Raw genomic sequence first — 16,538 nt, 5'->3', positions numbered from 1 at the left:
GGGTCCGCGCGTGACTCACCCGTGGGCCGGCGGCCCCGGGGCGGCTCTTACTCACCTAGCGGGGGGGTCGGGGGGAGCGGGACACCGGCCCCGGGGAGGGCTGGGGGGGGCCAGCATCCCGCGGCGGCAGCGGGCACCGGGCGGGGCCGATCCCGGGGCCGGTACCGGAGAGAGACGGGGGGACGGGGGGGGTGGCGGGGCCGGTGGCTTTCTACCCCCCCGGGGGCGGTCCCGGGGCGGGGCCAGGGCGGCAGTTGGGGCTTTGGTAACCGGGGGTTGCTCAGACTTGCTCGGGACTTCCCCGGACGTGCCGGTGCGCTCCGCCGCCCCGGGCACCGACGGGCACCGGAGCAGGCCATGCCGCCGCCGCCGCTGCTCCCGATGCTCCCGCTGCTGCTCCTGCTCTGCCCGCGCCTGCCCCGCGCCGATCCGCTCTCCTGTGAGTACCGGCAGCACCGGGCGGATCCCGCAAGGTGGGCGCGGGGCGGGCGGGGGTCCCGTCGGGGCCACGCGGGCGCTGAGCGGAGCCCACCGGGGCTCTCCGGTCCGGCTCCGGCTCCGGCACGCGGAGTCCCCCGGGGCTCCCCCGCTCCTTTCCGTGTGCCCCGTGCCCGCCCCCCCCCCCCCCCCCCCCCCCCAAGGGTGCCGGGATGCGGAGCCCTCCGGGGCTGTCCCGTTCCTCTCCGTGTGTCGCGTCCCCCCCCGGCCCCGGGATGCGGAGCGGTCCCGGGAGCGGTGGAGGAACCGCCGGGCGCACCTCGGGGCTGCGCTTCGCCTGCTGCGGATGGGGAAGGGGGGACCCCCCCCTCGGAGAGCAGTCGGGACGGGACCCCCCTATCGTCCCCCGACAGGCAACTGGGACCCCCCCCATCCCCGTCCCCGCAGCCCAGCCGGGACCCCCCCGCCCCTTCCCCGCAGAGAACAATAGAGGAACCTTTTTTGTGCTGCCCCCCATCCCCGAGAGTAGCGAGGAGAGCCCCCCCAGCCCCGGAGCAGCGAGTGCTCCCTCTCCCCACGGAGAAGGAGGACCCCGAGAAGGGCCGATCCCCCCTTGTCCCCCCTCCCCGCCGTCCAGCCCCCCCTCCCGCAGGACAATGCGGCTCCATTCCCCACCCAGGACAATGGAAACCCCCGGCCTCCGCCCGGAGAACAATAGCGAACCCCTTCCCCACGCGACCCCCTCGCACCCCCGGGAGCCATCGCCCCCCTCTGCCCCTCCCCGATGCCTCTGAGACCCCCCCCCTTCCCGTGCCGAGAACAAGGAGTCCCCCCTTCCCCCCGGAGAACCGCCCCCCCATCCCAGAGAACAATGAATCCCCTTTTCCCACCCAGAACAATAGGGATCTCCCTCCCTGCCCCACAGAGAACAACGAACCACCCTCCCCCAAAAAAATCCCCCTGGGGGACCCCGCAGCGATGCCCAATTTGGGGTCCCCGCCGGATGGTGGCAGGTCCGGGAGGTGCCACCTGTGGGCTGAGCCTCGGAGCGGCCTCAGCCCCGCGGGGATCGGCGTCCCCCCGGCCATGGGAGGGGGACACAGGGAGGAGGGGGTCCCCCCTTCCCCACAGAGCCCTAAACCCGTCCCGGCCGCCGCCCCGCTGCCCCCCCCTGCGGCCCGAGCCAGAGGAGGGTGAGATCCCGCTCCCCGCAGCAGGAAGTTTGGCTTCCTCCCTATGATGGGAATTTCTCAAGGCGATGGATGTTCTCCGCTCCGACGCGCGAACGGGACCCGCCACAAACGGCACCGCTCGCCCGGCAGCTCCCGCGGCCCCTCCCCGGTCACACCGCGGGGTCCCGGCCACCGACACGGACCCCTGAGCCAAACCCGTCCTGAACGGGGGGGCGTCCTCAGGGCGTTAATTGGGGCAGGAATTGCTGGAAGAATAGGGTGGGGAGAAGGAACGCTCCAAAAATCCCTTAGGGGCCGTCAGCGAGAGCGGCCAGTCCCGGTGGCTCTCGGTGCCCACCCCGGTGCCCACCCCGGTGCCTGGAGGGGTTGATCCCGCTGGGAACAACACGAGGCCACAGCCCGACCCTTGGTGGGACTGATCCCTCCCTTTTCTCCTCCCAATTAGCCGGGTCACCCCCGGACCCCCATTTCCCCCCACCCCACGGGGGTCCGGGGCAGCGCTGGCCCCGCGGCCCCTCGACGTGCGGCGCTGGAGAAGGCGAAGCCAAATCTCCTTTTAGAGAGCGAAAGTTTCCCCTCGATGCAGCTCGGCCGCGCTGGAATGCCTGGGCTTTTTATAAATCCCTCCTCGAGCCCAGGGATGGGCACGAGAAATGCCAGTCGGGGATGAGAAAAGGGAAAAAAAGACTCTGGAGAGCAGAGCAGAAAAGAGGGATAAAGCATTTTTTTGGGTACCGTGTCTGCCCGCAAACCTCACTGCTCGAGTTTTAGAAGAGGTCTAACTACACGTATATATTTAATTTTATTTTTCCTGTGGAATTCAGAGCTTCCCAAATTCCCTTTTGTTCTTCAGGGCAATTATTTCTATTTTCCTTTAACCCCCTGCACAGCTCAATAAATCTTTTTTTAACTGTGTGATCTCTGACACTTATCGGAGCTTTTTTTTTTTTCTTCCCCCCTTTTCTTTCCCAACCCCTTAAAACTCCGGTATAAAACTAAAATGAAATCCGGCCCTTCGGAAGAAAAGCATAAACGTTCCCGACACCTTGGAAATGTGGTTTTACTTTATAGCATTACTTAGCACCTGATCAGCATTTTTTTTTTTCGCAATAGAGAAGCCATAAAACCCCCGAGCAGGTATTTTCATTGCAACTTGCACATTCCACAGCCTGCCTGCGTCTCTCCGGCCCTTTTCCTCTCCGTTCGGAAAACTTCACACTTTTCCCTTTTAAAACACATGTTCAGCGCTGCGGCCGCGCTGAGTGGGGGGGAAATAATTCCAGGGGGGGAAAAAAAGTATAATATATATATATATATGTATATAATTGGCCCCTCCAGAGTGTCCTGCTTGGGGGAGGGTTAAAAAAAAAAAATCCAGGGGAAAAAAAAATAGAGAGAAAAAATTGGCCCCTCCAGAGGGTCCTGCTCGGAGGATGGGAAACGTGTCTGTTTTATGGCGCTCGTGTGAGTTTCTGGAGCTGTTTAGATTAAGATTGAGGAGAATCAGGGCTCGGAGCGCTGGCTCTGTTATCGGCAGAGCCGCTGCAGCTCCGGGCTCGGCTCGTGGCGGGGTCGGAGCGGGGTGGGCTCCTTGGCAGAGAGGGGGGATGAGAATTCCAGAGGCCTTGCTGGCCTTGGGAAGGGTTTGTTCTGAGGGCTGGGATGGATCCATCACCATCCACGGATGCTCGGGGGATCCCGGAGTAGCCAGCACCATCCCCTGGATGTTTGGGGTACCTGGTACCAGCCCATGGCTACTCCGGGGGTGCCCGGCACGGACCCATGGATATTTGGGGTATCCCAGGTTGATTTTCCCCACTGGATTATCTTCACACACCCCCCCCCCCCCCCACCATCATCCCCCAAGCACGGCGGCAATTCCTAATTAAATCCCCCCCCAAGACGTAACGAGGATTTCGGAGCAATAATTGCGGAGGGTGGGAGGAGGAGCGGGAAGCGGGGACCCCTAATTAGGATCTCCCCGGCTTGACGGGGATTTTGGGAATGCCGGGCGGGCGCTGAAAGCCGATCGGGGCCGGGAGGTCGGAGGGGCGGGGAGGTCGCGGCACTTTCCGGGAGGTAATTTGGGATATTAGCCCGGCGCGTGCGGATGGAGCCGATAAGGGCTTGACGGACACGGAACACCCCGGAGCGGGGCCGGGGCAGCCGCGCTTGGGGAAACCTCGTGGTCGAAGGGTCCCGGGATAATTCCCGGGATGGGAATTTCCCCTCCCGGAGGGGCTCTCCCAGCCGGCAGCACCCTCGGGATGTCGAGGGGCGAGCGGTGGGATTTGGAAGATTTGGGAGCACATGGTGGGGAACAGCTCCCCACCCCTGGGCGAGGCGATCCAAGGGGAAATGCCGGACCCTGGAAAAGGAGGGAAGTGGAGAAATCCCCTCGAATTTTCCTCTTTGAAATGTTTTTTGTCGCGGAAAAACTTCCGAAGCCTCGACCCAGCCCCGCCCCAGCCCTGGGGAGGGGAAAAAAAAAAAAAAAAAAGAAAAAAAAAAGATAGAAAGTAGATATAAAAAGTAGTTTTAAAGTTCTAAAATAGATGTAGGTATAAAAAGAGATATTAAAAGTGTTTAGATATAAAATGCTTGTAGATATAAAAGTAGGTATAAAGTATCTTTAAATAGATAAAATAGGTGTGTATTGAGATATATAATAGATATGAAAATATTTAAATAGATATGAAATATATAAAATGTCTTTAGGTATAAAATGGATGTAAGCTGTGTAGAAGTAAAGAATAGATATGAAACGCATTTAAACCAATGTAAAATAGAAACCAGTGTGTTTAAATTGATGTAAAATAAAAACCAGTGTGTTTAAATTGATGTAAAATAGATATGTGATGATTCAAATCTATATAGAATAGATATGTGATTTAAATCAGTATAGGCTTGTGATGATTTAAATCGATGTAAAATAGCTAAACAATGTGTTTAAATTAATATTAAACACATATGATTATTTAAATTGATATAGACGTGGCAATTTAAATCGATGTAAAATAGCAAAACGGCGTATTTAAATAGACATAAAACGTGTTTAAATGAATACAGAAGAGACTTAAAGACGTTTGAATCAACGTAAAACAGATATAAAACATATTTAAAGAGACATAAGACATATTTAAACAGCTCTAAGCTGTACATAATTGATTTTTTCCCCCTCCCGCTCTCTGTCTCTCCGGCTGCAGACCCCGCCGTGATTTCCCCCCAAGACCCCACCCTGCTGATCGGCTCCTCGCTGGTGGCCACGTGCACGGTCAGCCCGGACTTTCCGCTGAAAGCCGAGGACCTGTACTGGACTCTGAACGGGCGGCGCCTCCCGGCCGCCTCCTACGCCACCCTGGGCCCCTCCACGCTCAGCGTGGCCCTCGCTCGCCTCAACGGCTCCAGGCAGCAGTCGGGGGACAACCTGGTGTGTCACAGCAGAGATGGTGGCATCCTGGCCGGCTCCTGCCTTTATGTTGGATGTACGTGGGTGCCGCCGCTCGTGCCGGGGTCTGGTCACTCTGTGCTGGGGTCTGGTCACTCTGTGCTGGGGTCTGGTCACTCCATACTGGCGTCTGGTTACTCCATACTGGGGTCTGGTCACTCTGTGCTGGGGTCTGGTCACTGTGCTGGGGTCTGGTTACTCCATACTGGCGTCTGGTTACTCCATACTGGGGTCTGGTCACTCTGTGCTGGGGTCTGGTCACTGTCCTGGGGTCTGGTTACTCCATACTGGCGTCTGGTTACTCCATACTGGGATCTGGTCACTCCATACTGGGGTCTGGTCACTCTGTGCTGGGGTCTGGTTACTGTCCTGGGATCTGGTCACTCCATACTGAGGTCTGGTCACTCCATGCTGGGATCTGGTCACTCTGTGCCAGGGTCTGGTCACTCTGTGCCGGGGTCTGGTCACTCCGTACTGGAGTCTGGTCACCCCATACTGGGGTCTCATCATTCCATACTGGGGTCTGGTCACTCTGTACTGGGGTCTGGTCACCCCATACTGGGGTCTCGTCATTCCATACTGGGGTCTGGTCACTCTGTGCTGGGGTCTGACCTCTCTGTGCTGGGGTCTGGTCATTCTGTGCCAGGGTCCAACCAGTGCCGGGGTCTGGCTGCTCTGTACAGGGTCTGACCATTCCATGCCAGGGTCCAGCCAGTCTGTACCGGGGTCTGGCCAGCACTGGGATGTGCCTCCCCCATGGGAGAGAAGCCAGGGATCCCCACGGAGGGATCAGCGCCCTGGTTCTCACCAAAAATGTGCCAGGAGCTGCTCTGGTGGAACCACAACCCACGCGCTGCTGAGAGGCTGTTTCGGCAAAGCCTCGGTTAAAACGTGCTTGTCCGAACCAATAATCGTAAGATTTTATCTCGGGCTATTTTAAGGACGATGCTACATCCCAGGAATACACAATCGGAACGGGGAATGCAGCTTGGGTTTGTTTTTTGGGTCGCTACGCATTCCTGGGAATACAGAGGCTCAGCTGGGAACGCAGCTTGGATTTGGGGTTTGTGTCTCCGTGGCCGGAAAAAAACCAGCTCTGGAACCTCTTTTTGGGTTTTTGTCTCTCCCAGTACCGCCAGAAAAACCAGTCAACATCACTTGCTGGTCCAAAAACATGAAGGACCTGACCTGCAAGTGGGCGCCAGGGACAGAAGGGGAGACCTTCCTGCACACCAACTACACCCTCAAGTACAAGCGCAGGTGGGTGCTAGCCTTCATCCCCATTATTGTTAGAAACCTTGGACTGGGATTTAATGGGAAACAGGGAACAGGCAGCTCAATGTTTCCTGGCTGGACCCTGCTTGGAGGTGGTGCTGCTGTGATGAGTTTCCTCATGGAGTTTTGAGGGTGAGGAGAAGCTGCTGTGGGCCTGGTTGAACCACGAGGCCGATCCCACAATTCTGGCGGTGTGGAACGGCCAAAAAACCACCCATGGGAGCATCTCGGGGATAGGGGAGAGGTGCTGGTACCTCATCCATCACCTGCCCGCAGGTGGTACGGCCAGGACAACACCTGCCAGGAATACCACACGGCCGGAACCTACTCCTGCCACATCCCCAAGGACCTGGCCCTCTTCACGCCCTACGAGATCTGGGTGGAAGCATCCAACCGCCTGGGGGTGGCCGTGTCCGACGTGGTCATGCTGGACATCCTCGACGTGGGTGAGCCGCGCCACGGCCGCGGTGTCACCTCCGTGCCGGTGACCTCGCGGGGCCGGGCTGGGCCGGGGTGGGGTGGGCTGGGGTGGGGTGGGGTGGGGTGGGGTGGGCACAGCAGGAAATGGGTGATATGTGAGCAGAATTGCTCCTAATCGAATTAGGCTGTTTGCTCCGAGTCGCTTTTACATCCGCGGCTCCTTAACCCTCGCGGCCCCGCGGCGCGGCCCCGCTGTCCCCGCCAGCCCTGCCCTGTCCCCGCAGTCACCACGGACCCGCCGTCGGACGTGCACGTCAGCAGGGTGGGCGACCTGGAGGACCAGCTGAGCGTGCGCTGGAGCTCCCCGCCGGCCCTCAAGGATTTCCTCTTCCAAGCCAAGTACCAGATCCAATACCGGGTAGAGGACAGCTCCGAGTGGAAGGTGGGTGGGCGCTGCCGGTGCCGGGGGACAGGACGGGATGGCCGAGGGTCCAGGGCGCTTCCTTCCCCTCCCTCTGCAGGTTGTGGATGACGTGGGCAACCAGACCTCCTGTCGCCTGGCCGGCCTGCGCCCCGGCACCGTCTACTTCGTCCAGGTGCGCTGTAACCCCTTCAGCATCTACGGCTCCAAGAAAGCCGGGATCTGGAGCGACTGGAGCAACCCCACGGCCGCCTCCACCCCACGCAGCGGTGAGTGCCGCCGGTGCCGCGCTCCCCTCCCCGCGCACCGGGGGATGTGCGGGGGACCCTTCCCCGCTCCATGCCCGGCACCTGGATTTCTTGCAAAGGAGCCAATTCGGAGCTCGGCTTTCCCAGCTGGGAGCCAAGACCTGCTCGTGTTCCTCTCGGCCCTCCTTATTCACGCCACGGCGGCGACTGGGGGCGGGGGTTGAGGTGCGTCGCCCCCAGTGTGACACTGCCCCCCCCTTGTCCCCGCAGAGCGAGTGGCGGGGGGCTGCGACCCCAAAGGCGGGGAGCAGAACACGACGCTGCGGCGGGAGCTGAAGCAGTTTTTTGGGTGGGTGAAGAAACACGCCTACGGCTGCTCCAACCTCGGCATCAAACTCTACGACCAGTGGCGCGTGTGGCTGCAGAAATCGCACAAAACACGCAACCAGGTAGGTAAGGAGCCTTTCGCACTTCTTCTCCCCGGCTGGGTGGGGACGGGGGGGGGGACGAGGGGTGACCCCCCACCCCAGGGATGCTGGGGGGTGACGCCGACCCCGGGGCGACGCGGGGCTCTGCTCCTCTCCGCAGGTTCTTCCCGGCGATAAGTTGTAGCCCGCGGGGGACCGAGCGCCGGCAGGATGGGACGGGGCGCCCGGCGCCCACCCGGGACCGCCCGCGCCCACCCCGGCCCCGCCGCGGGGGAACTGGGAGGCGGCCGGGGCGCAGCGCGGCCCCGCAGCCCTGCGGGATGGGGTGGGGTGAGGTTGGGGGGCCGGGCTGGCCCAGCCCCGGGGGCTCTGTGGGACCGCGGCCCCGAGGCAGCGAGGGGACCCGCCAGCCTTGCCCGGCCGGGGGGGGCACGGGAACTTTGCTCCGCCAGCCGGAGCAGCCTCTGGGATGAAAGGGGCAACGGGGACTTCCCGGGTGACCCCACCCTCGCCGCAGTTCCCCCCGGGAAGCGATTTTGGCCGTTTTCTCGCCGGGGTCCCACTTGCGAGTGCACGGGGAGGGGTCCGTCCCCGGGGAGCCACGCGGGCTGATTGGAGGCTGCTGGGGTTTGCCCAGTGCCTGCTCCAGTTTTGATTCAAACCAGCCTTATTTTGGTTCCATTTCAGTCAATTAGGAACAGATTTAAGCTTAATGCCAATAAACCTCTGAAACCCCACCGGGGTCTGCGTCAGCGGAGCGGCAGTGCTGCGCGGGGACGGGGATGCAGCGGGCAGCCAAATGGGGCCCGTGGCCCCTGTCACCCCATCCTGGGGCTCCCAGGGGACCGAGCCAAGGTGGAGGGAGTGGCACTGAGGCAGCAGGGGCCACAAGAACCCTTGAAATCACACCACTCAGGTCAGCTCCGTAGGGACAGGTTTATTTGGGGGTGACCATAGAAAAAGCGCTTGTGGAGCGCCAGAGCTGCAGCGGGGCTGGAAGCACAGCTGGTCTCCAAGATGTGATTTTGGGGGGACTGCTCCCATGGAACTCCAGTTGGCAGCAGGGACAGTGCCCACCTCGATAGGGGCCAAAGCATGGCAGCCCCTTGGCACTGCAGGGTGTGGTTTGCCTTTGGCACAGCCAAAGGGAGGGGAACCAGCCCCATGCCAGACCCCTCTGCTGAGGGATACTCAGGATTTAGGGGGACCTCACTTGTCCCAGAGGGGGCTTCCCCACCCCTTCCAGCCTGTGCTCCAGAAAAGGGGCCCAGAGGATAATGCCCACCTTGCCAAGGTGCACCAGGAGCGGGTGGGGGATGAGCGGGGCCCCCGTTTCACCAGCCCGGCCCCTCCAGCCGTTCCCACGGGGACACCCATCACTCAACTTCTTCCGAATCGTACTTAAGGTCCTGGAGAATTTCGCTGATTGCCTCAATGGTTTTAATTAGCCTACGAGAGCGGATGGAAACTATAAATAAAGCCCATATGGAGCGTATTATGTGGGCCGCCTCGCCTTCCCCGCGCTGTTTATGAAACACTCAGCCCGGGGAGGCCGAGGGGACGCGGCCACGCAGCGCCGCCAGACCCCGAAGGCACCATCTGGGCCCCCCTGGGCCGGGGGGAGAGCGGTGAAACACAGGGAAGGGGCTCCTGGCCTGGACTCCATGATCCGTGTGCGTCCCTTCCAATGCAGGACGCTCCAGGATTCTGCGGGCTGGGCAAGGGGGGTGCCATCCCAAAATAGAGGGAGAAGGGGATGGCAGTAGGGGGGTCCTGGGCTAGGGGGAATGCTGCCTTCCCAAAATGAGGGGGGACAGCAGCGGGGCCACCACCTACTTGTGCTTGAGCTCCTGCTCCTCCTGCTGATGGGCGTCCACCTCGGGCTGGTCCTGTGCCTGCTGCCGGGCCAGCTGCAGCTGTGCCGTCTGCGGGGGGACACCGTGGGAGCTGTGACCCCCCCCAAACCAGCCCCAGAACTGCCCCAGGGGCCCCCCCAAACCAGCCCAGCACCCACCAGCTGCAGCTTCTCCTGCTCCCGCTCCTGGAGCCGGGCCAGGTGCTGAGCCAGGTCGGCGCGGCCGAGCTCGTCCCGCAGGCGCCCGGCGATGTCCAGCACCTCCTGGGAGATGCCGCTGAAGGCCACGGTGACCTCGTGCACCAGCTGCCGGTACCGGGGGAAGTCATAGTGGGGGGCACTGCTCAGGTACGCCCGGTGTCCCCTGCGGACAGGTCAGGGGGGAGAAGCCACTGTCACCACACCTGGGGTGCCCATCCCAGAGCTGAGCCCCCTTTGCCACACGCCACAGGCAACACCAGGAGGGTTTTCCTGCCTGGGTTTGGGAGCATGACCCGGCAGCTTCACCCCTTACATGGGTCAGGGTTGGAAATCACTTTTTTTGAGGGGGAAAGTTTTTTTGGCGTTTGGATTTTTTTCATCGTTTACACTCTCAACCCTACATCCCAGCAAGTCCATCATCTGCTGGATGCTAAAATAGGATTCAGGTGTCCAGCGCAGAGTCCTGCTGCCAGCTGGAGCTCATCAGCCACCCCCATGGCCCCGTCCCAACAGGATGCAAAATAATCGGGATGGGGGATCCGGTTCCCTAATGGAGGTGCCCCGCCCCGGGAAGTGCCGCGTGTCCCGCGTCCCCTGCCCGCCCCGGCGGGTGCCGCTGCCCGCCGGTACCGCGGCGGTGCCGGTACCGGTGCCGATACTCACTCCTCGAAGAGCCTGTACGTCTCGACCCGTTCGCTCTGCAGGGCCCGCAGCCGCTGCAGCAGCTCCCGCACGGCCTCCCCCGTCTGCGGGACACAAGGGGACGCGGTGGCACCGGTGACCCGGTAACGGGCTCCGGGCAGAGCCGGTACCGTCCAGGGGGATCATCCCAGTGCTGGAGCAACGCGTCCTCGTCCAGCACCGGTTCTGGGGGGGGGGTCCCAGGTGGATTCCGCCCACGGTACTTGAGCCGAGCCTGGCACCGGCACCGGGACCCCCCCAGGCCTTGTGCACACAACACAGACGGGCACCGGGACCCCTCACATCCCCCTGCCCACCCACCGGGCCCCCAAACCACTCGTGCACGAACCGGACTGACACCAGGACGTCCCGGTCACGTACCCGCGATACCGATGGGCATCGGGACCATTCTCTGTGTATGCCCGGACCGGTACCGGGACCCCCGGCCATGCCCACACAACCCAGACGGGCACCGGGACCTCCCCGTCCATGTGTGCACGGACCGGCCCGGACCCGGGGTGTCCCCACCCCGCTACAAACGCACCGGGAGCCCCCCGGCCACGTGTCCAAGGACCGGCACCGGGATCCCCCCGGTGCACAACACAGACGGGCACCGGGACCCCCCCGTGACCAGGCGCGCTCGGTCCCGGGACACCCCTCCCGTTCCTCGGGGGCCGTTGCCGTTGCCGTTCCCGTTCCCGTCCCGTCCCATTCCCGGTGCCGCTCACCATGGCCCAGCCCCGCCGCACGGCGCAGGCCCGGGGCCCGCGGGGCGGAGCGCGGTTCCGCCGCCACCTGCAGGCTCCGATCGGCAGCGCCGCCAGTCCCGGTCCCCTGTGCCGAGTCCCCGGTTCGGTCCGCTCCGTGCAGCCGTCAGTGCTGTGAGTGCACGGCCGGTGGTCCCGGTGCATGGGTAGGGGGATGCAGTGGGGTCTCCGGGCTGCTCTGTGAACAGAGGGTCCCGGTGCCGGTCCCTAGACACGCGGCCGTTTGCAGCATAACAGGGAGATCCCAGGACCGAGTCGGTCCCATGCAGGTGTGGCCAGGGGGCTCCCGGTGCCAGATTTGTGTTCTGTGCACGTGGCCAGGGGTCCCAGTGGGTGGATAGGGGGGGTCCCGGTGTCTGTCCAGACCCTACAGTACTGACCAGAGCCCCCAGTACATGAACAGGGCCGTGTAGGGGGTCCTGGTGACAGTCCCTCCCCATGACTGGGGGGATGGAATCCCAGTGCATGAACGGGGGGGGGGGGGGGGGTTGCACGTGGTTCTGGTGCTGGTCCAGTCTGTGGGTGGGTCCCAGTGCCCATCTGTTGTGTGCACATGGGCAGGGGGGTCCCAGTGCTGGCCCAGTCTGCTCACACATTGCTGCAGCCACTGACCACCAGCACCACCACCTCCATCCCTCCCTGTTCCCCCCACCCCCCTACGCTGTGCCAGCACAGCCCCCATTTATTGAAAACCCCACCAATATAGGTAAAAAAAACACCAGAAAACGGGTCTGAGCGTTGCAATACTTTATTAGCCAGTGCAGGCAAGGCTGGAGGTTCTACTTGACCTTCTTCTTGGGGCGCAGGTTGTTGGTGTGCCCACACTTCTTCTTGCGGCAGTTGACGGCGCGGGGGTGCAGGCGGGCGTAGCACCTGGGGGGGGACAGGTCAGCTGAGCCCCATGTCCCTGGGGAGGGGCTCTGGGGACTGCAGAAGGTGGGGAGGGGACACAGGGAGGGGACACAGGGACGTACTTGCGGCAGATCATCTTGTCGCAGTTGTACTTCTGGGCCAGCTGGCGCAGGGAGGGTTCGATGATTCCCCCTCGCAGGCGCAGCACAAGGTGCAGGGTGGACTCTGCAAGGAGAGGTTGGTGTCACATCGGGGGCAAGGAGCAGCTGGCACCCCAAAACACCCCGTAAAAACCCCTGGGATCGGGGGAGCACCTTTCTGGATGTTGTAGTCTGCGAGGGTGCGGCCATCCTCCAGCTGCTTCCCCGCGAAGATCAGGCGCTGCTGGTCGGGAGGGATCCCTGCGGGACAGAATCATCGTGCTGGGGACACCGGGGGACCCCCGCGGGGCCACGCCACTACTCCCGGCCCTGCCAGTACCTTCCTTGTCCTGTATCTTGGCTTTCACGTTCTCGATGGTGTCATTGGGCTCCACCTCGAGGGTGATGGTTTTGCCCGTCAGGGTTTTCACGAAGATCTGCATCTTGGCACTTTCTCGCCTGCGGGAGCGGCGGCCGCGTCACCCCGGGTCCCTTTGTCGCCGTGTCCCGCCCGTGACAGAGCCCCGCCGGCCCCCGACCCCTCAAACCCTGTCAAAGCCCCGTTCCCGAGCACTCCTCCCTGGATCCAGCCCCACTTTCCCGGTATCCAGCTCCCATCGTGGGTTTCGGGGCCCTCCCGCGGGATCCACTCCCGTCCCCGGGGACCCAGGGCTCCTCCCGGTTTTTCAGCCCTCACTTCGGGATCCAGCCCTCCCCTCCCCGGATCCCAAGCCTCCCTCCCGCATTCCAGTCCCCATCCCTGGCTCCACCGGCCCTTGCCGGGACCTAGAGCCCCCACCCCGGGCCCCGGGCCCGCTCCAGTCCCGCACCGCGCGCACCCGCGGCCTCGCTGCTGAGGAAAAAGGAGGCGGGGCCGGAACTGTGTTTGAGTCACTTCCGGCGGGGACACCGGCACCGCCCCGCGAGGGCACCTCACTTCCGGCGGGGACACCGGTACCGCCCCGTGACTGCCGGGGTGACACCGGTACCGCCCCGTGACAGCCCCGTGACAGGCTCATCACTGCCGGGATGACACCGGCTCTGTCCTGTCACTGCCGGGGTGACACCGTCACCCCGGGACACGGCACGGGAGCGTCTGCACGGACCTGGGACCGGACCAACACTGACTGCATGGCCCCATGGCCCCAAGGACCGTCCCCCCAAACCCGACACTGCCCACAGGGCCCTGGGACAGGCCCCACACTGACCCCACGGCCACAGGACTGCACCCACGACCGGCCCCAAAGTGCCAGGACCAGTGCCACACTGACCCCATGGACCCCACAGCCCCAGAACCATCCCCATGACGGGTCCCACAGCTCCAGTTCCAGGATCAGCCCCAAAACCCAGTCCTCCATCCCCTTACTCTCCTCTCATCCCCTCCCAGGCCAGCAGGAGCCCAAACCCAAGCAGTTCCTCCATCACACCGCACTGCTGGTGGAAAAGAAAGATCTGGACAGGTCCTGCCCTCGGCAGGCTGCCTGTGGAGCAACCATCAGCACCAAATGAGGGGCTGAACGTGAGAACCAAAGGGAAACACGGCTCTGGCTCATCCCAGCAGTGCAAAACTCAGCCAGCACAATCCATCAGCAGCAGGGACAGAGCTGCTGAGCCTCAGAGACAACATTCCTCACAAAATACAAACATCTGTACCCCAAAACAGGTTTTCTGCAACAAAAAATTCTACATGGACGGTGGAGTTTAGCTGCTCTCCTGAGCTCAGGAACGAGGGAGGACAAGAGGTATTTCCAATCCAGGATTTACTGATTCCCCCTGAAGCGAGTGGGGGGCAGAAGGGCAGCACCCTTTTCCCTCAGCTTCTCCCAGCCTTTGCTTCCCTCTTCCCGAGGAAAAAAAAAAAAAAAAAAAAAAAGCAACACACAAATATAAATACAGGATAGAAAGTTCTCCAGGGGCAGGGCTCCTAGTCCAGGCCGTTGGCCGTGTCCTCATCTGTGAGACTCTGTCCATTCATGGCTGGGCTGTCATACTGGCCTTGGGATAAATCCTCAAAATCCTGGCTGGTGGTGGGGGAGATGACGTCGGGGCTGGTGTCACAGGACTCCGTGCTCTGCTCAGAGGTAGCGATGGTGGTTGTGGTGCTCTTGGGGACGGGGTCAAAGTCGTCATCGTCCTCCAGGATGGGGGATTCGTGGATGTCTGTGAGGGAAAAGGGAGGCATTGTTTGTGGTGGGACACCAGGAGCGCAATTCTCTATTTCTGCTTGTAGCAGGGATTTAAAAAAATACCCCAAATCACCAGCACGTAAATTAGTGGTTGTTTCGAATTTCTTGAGACTGGATTTAATGGAATTAAAGGAGTTTTCTGGACTTTTAGAGAGGCAGCCACGAGCCAGCACATGGACTTTTCCTCATTCCTGAGAGATGCCTCACGTGTTCTTAGGAACAGAGACTTTTCCCACAGGAGGAAAACCAAGCGTGGAGTGCCAGGACAAGGAGGGAATTGCTTCCACTGCCAAAAAGGGCAGGGATAGATGGGGTATTGAGAAGGAATTCCTCCCTGGGAGGCTGACACAGGGTGCCCAGAGCAGCTGTAGCTGCCCCTGGATCCCTGGAAGTGTCCAAGGCTGGACAGGGCTTGGAGCAATCAGGGACAGTGGAAATTGTCCCTGTCCATGGCAAGGGGGGCACTGAATGAGCTTTAAGGTCCTTTCCAACCCAAAACATTCCACAACTCTGAATCCGCACGTCAGGAATTACTCACTGCTGAAAGCCTCTGGGTACTGCTTTGCCAACTTCCCTTTGAGTGTCCTGTGGAGGAGAGAACAATCTGAGTCTGTGGGGAGCTGAGGGATCTGGAGCTGAACTGCCCGACATCTCCCTTGGCCTCCAGCAGTTGTGGATAACACAAGTAAATCCCAATGCTGAGGGATTCCCTCCCCAAATCCCTGGAACACCCCACCCCACCCCTCCCAGCACATGGGGAGTTTCTGAATCCCACATTTTGTGACCACCCCGAGCAGGTCCAAATGCAGCACAGCCCATCCCATCCAGAGCAGGATCATGGAAACCCAAAGCTGCAGCCTCCACTCCTTGCACGTGTCACTCAAACATAGATTTTTCCCTTCCTCAACAGATTTTCCTTCTCACAGCTCCCCAAACTCTGACTCATGCCCTGCTTTAAGACCCTCACGCCCCACCCAGCCCCCCCCATGCCATCTCCCTGCCCGTTTCCACCCCGTTTCCCACCGGATCCTCCGGAAGATGCTGTCCAGGTCCTTCTTCATCTCCACCAGGGTCCTGGTGTGGTGTAGGAAGCGCTCGTTCATCTGCTGCATGCGGACACTGGACAGGTTGTTGAAGTTGAGCAGCATCTCGTTCGTCTTCTCAAACCGATCCAACCTGCACAGGGGAGTCAGACGGAGTTTAGCAAAGATCCCGGGAGACTCCCGGTGCCGGTACCGGGTTTCCCACCGGCTGCTCCCCCCGGGACTCACATGTTTTTCTGGGCCAGGATGATGGCGTTGACGTCCTCGGCGTTAACCATGCCCAGCACCCTCCCGCAGAACACCTGCGAGGCCGTGGGCTCCATCGTGGCCTGCGGGACCGTGGGGGTGGCTCAGCCGGGGTGACCGGAGCGCTCCGCGCCCCCCGCACCGGTAACGGAGACCCTCTCCTCTCCGCTCCTCTCCCTCCGTGACAGCGGGTCCCACTCCACCCTGCCATGCACTCAGTACCGGGTACCCCGCCGCCGTGCCCCTCTCCCGGGGTGGCCCCACACGCCGTTAACGGGGGTCCCCTGGCCGCCCGCCTCCCCCCGGTTCCGGTAGCGCCGCCAGCCCCGGGAACTCCCTCGGGGACACACGGGCCTGGGCCCTCACTGGTGTCCCCGGGAACTCCCACCAGCAGTACCCGCACACCTACGGGAGCCCGTCCCTCCGCTTCACATGACGGGAACGGGAGCGGTACCGGGGGCGGCACCGGCGGCCACTCCGCGCCGCTTCCGGATGCGGAGTCACGTGGGGCGCGACCCCGCGGCGTCACCGCGCCGAGCCGGAAGTGCCGGAGACCGGCCGGGCGACAGGGTCACGACCCCCGCGGGCATCACGGAGCCTTCCCGGTATCGGTGCCAACCCCCGGCCCCGCTGCCCCCCTTGCCAGGGCGGTCGCGCTGGTGGCGGCCCCTTTAAGGCGTCGGGCGTCGGGGGTCG

General features: G+C 62.0%; 4 protein-coding genes across 9 annotated transcripts; 1 reads left to right on the top strand and 3 right to left on the bottom strand.

The window, feature by feature from the left end:
* Positions 1 to 357: 357 nt before the first annotated feature.
* CRLF1 (cytokine receptor like factor 1) lies at positions 358 to 8,344 on the top strand. Of its 2 annotated transcripts, none has more exons than XM_062510185.1 (8): positions 358 to 439; positions 4,838 to 5,116; positions 6,210 to 6,339; positions 6,631 to 6,800; positions 7,059 to 7,216; positions 7,296 to 7,464; positions 7,714 to 7,903; positions 8,032 to 8,344. In XM_062510185.1, exons 1-8 carry the CDS (start codon positions 358 to 360, stop codon positions 8,342 to 8,344), a joined length of 1,491 nt encoding a protein of 496 aa, XP_062366169.1. The 2 variants fall into 2 exon arrangements, with proteins under 2 accessions (XP_062366169.1, XP_062366170.1); XM_062510186.1 differs by having other exon boundaries at positions 7,714 to 7,892; positions 8,032 to 8,055.
* Positions 8,345 to 8,907: 563 nt separating this feature from the next.
* On the bottom strand, positions 8,908 to 11,320 carry REX1BD (required for excision 1-B domain containing). The gene is made up of 6 exons (XM_062510074.1): positions 11,153 to 11,320; positions 10,833 to 10,872; positions 10,591 to 10,720; positions 9,886 to 10,090; positions 9,708 to 9,796; positions 8,908 to 9,320 (listed from the first exon to the last, which is right to left on the bottom strand). The coding sequence occupies exons 1-6, from the start codon at positions 11,318 to 11,320 to the stop codon at positions 9,248 to 9,250; spliced, it is 705 nt and encodes a 234-aa protein (XP_062366058.1). The 3' UTR covers positions 8,908 to 9,247.
* Positions 11,321 to 12,107: 787 nt separating this feature from the next.
* On the bottom strand, positions 12,108 to 13,231 carry UBA52 (ubiquitin A-52 residue ribosomal protein fusion product 1). Of its 2 annotated transcripts, none has more exons than XM_062509894.1 (5): positions 13,198 to 13,231; positions 12,708 to 12,826; positions 12,542 to 12,628; positions 12,350 to 12,452; positions 12,108 to 12,248 (listed from the first exon to the last, which is right to left on the bottom strand). In XM_062509894.1, exons 2-5 carry the CDS (start codon positions 12,808 to 12,810, stop codon positions 12,155 to 12,157), a joined length of 387 nt encoding a protein of 128 aa, XP_062365878.1. In that variant the 5' UTR covers positions 12,811 to 12,826; positions 13,198 to 13,231; the 3' UTR covers positions 12,108 to 12,154. The 2 variants fall into 2 exon arrangements, with proteins under 2 accessions (XP_062365878.1, XP_062365879.1); XM_062509895.1 differs by having other exon boundaries at positions 13,207 to 13,229.
* A 150-nt stretch (positions 13,232 to 13,381) lies between these two features.
* On the bottom strand, positions 13,382 to 16,430 carry KXD1 (KxDL motif containing 1). Of its 4 annotated transcripts, none has more exons than XM_062509892.1 (5): positions 16,248 to 16,430; positions 15,825 to 15,925; positions 15,577 to 15,729; positions 15,092 to 15,138; positions 13,382 to 14,527 (listed from the first exon to the last, which is right to left on the bottom strand). In XM_062509892.1, exons 2-5 carry the CDS (start codon positions 15,917 to 15,919, stop codon positions 14,292 to 14,294), a joined length of 531 nt encoding a protein of 176 aa, XP_062365876.1. In that variant the 5' UTR covers positions 15,920 to 15,925; positions 16,248 to 16,430; the 3' UTR covers positions 13,382 to 14,291. The 4 variants fall into 4 exon arrangements, with proteins under 4 accessions (XP_062365876.1, XP_062365874.1, XP_062365877.1 ...); XM_062509890.1 differs by having other exon boundaries at positions 16,252 to 16,429; XM_062509893.1 differs by having other exon boundaries at positions 16,240 to 16,338.
* Between the last annotated feature and the right edge of the window lie 108 nt (positions 16,431 to 16,538).

The sequence above is a fragment of the Cinclus cinclus genome, chromosome 28 (genome assembly GCF_963662255.1).
Source record: "Cinclus cinclus chromosome 28, bCinCin1.1, whole genome shotgun sequence".
Classification (NCBI taxonomy): domain Eukaryota; kingdom Metazoa; phylum Chordata; class Aves; order Passeriformes; family Cinclidae; genus Cinclus; species Cinclus cinclus.
This window is presented reverse-complemented; position numbering and strand designations above follow the sequence as displayed.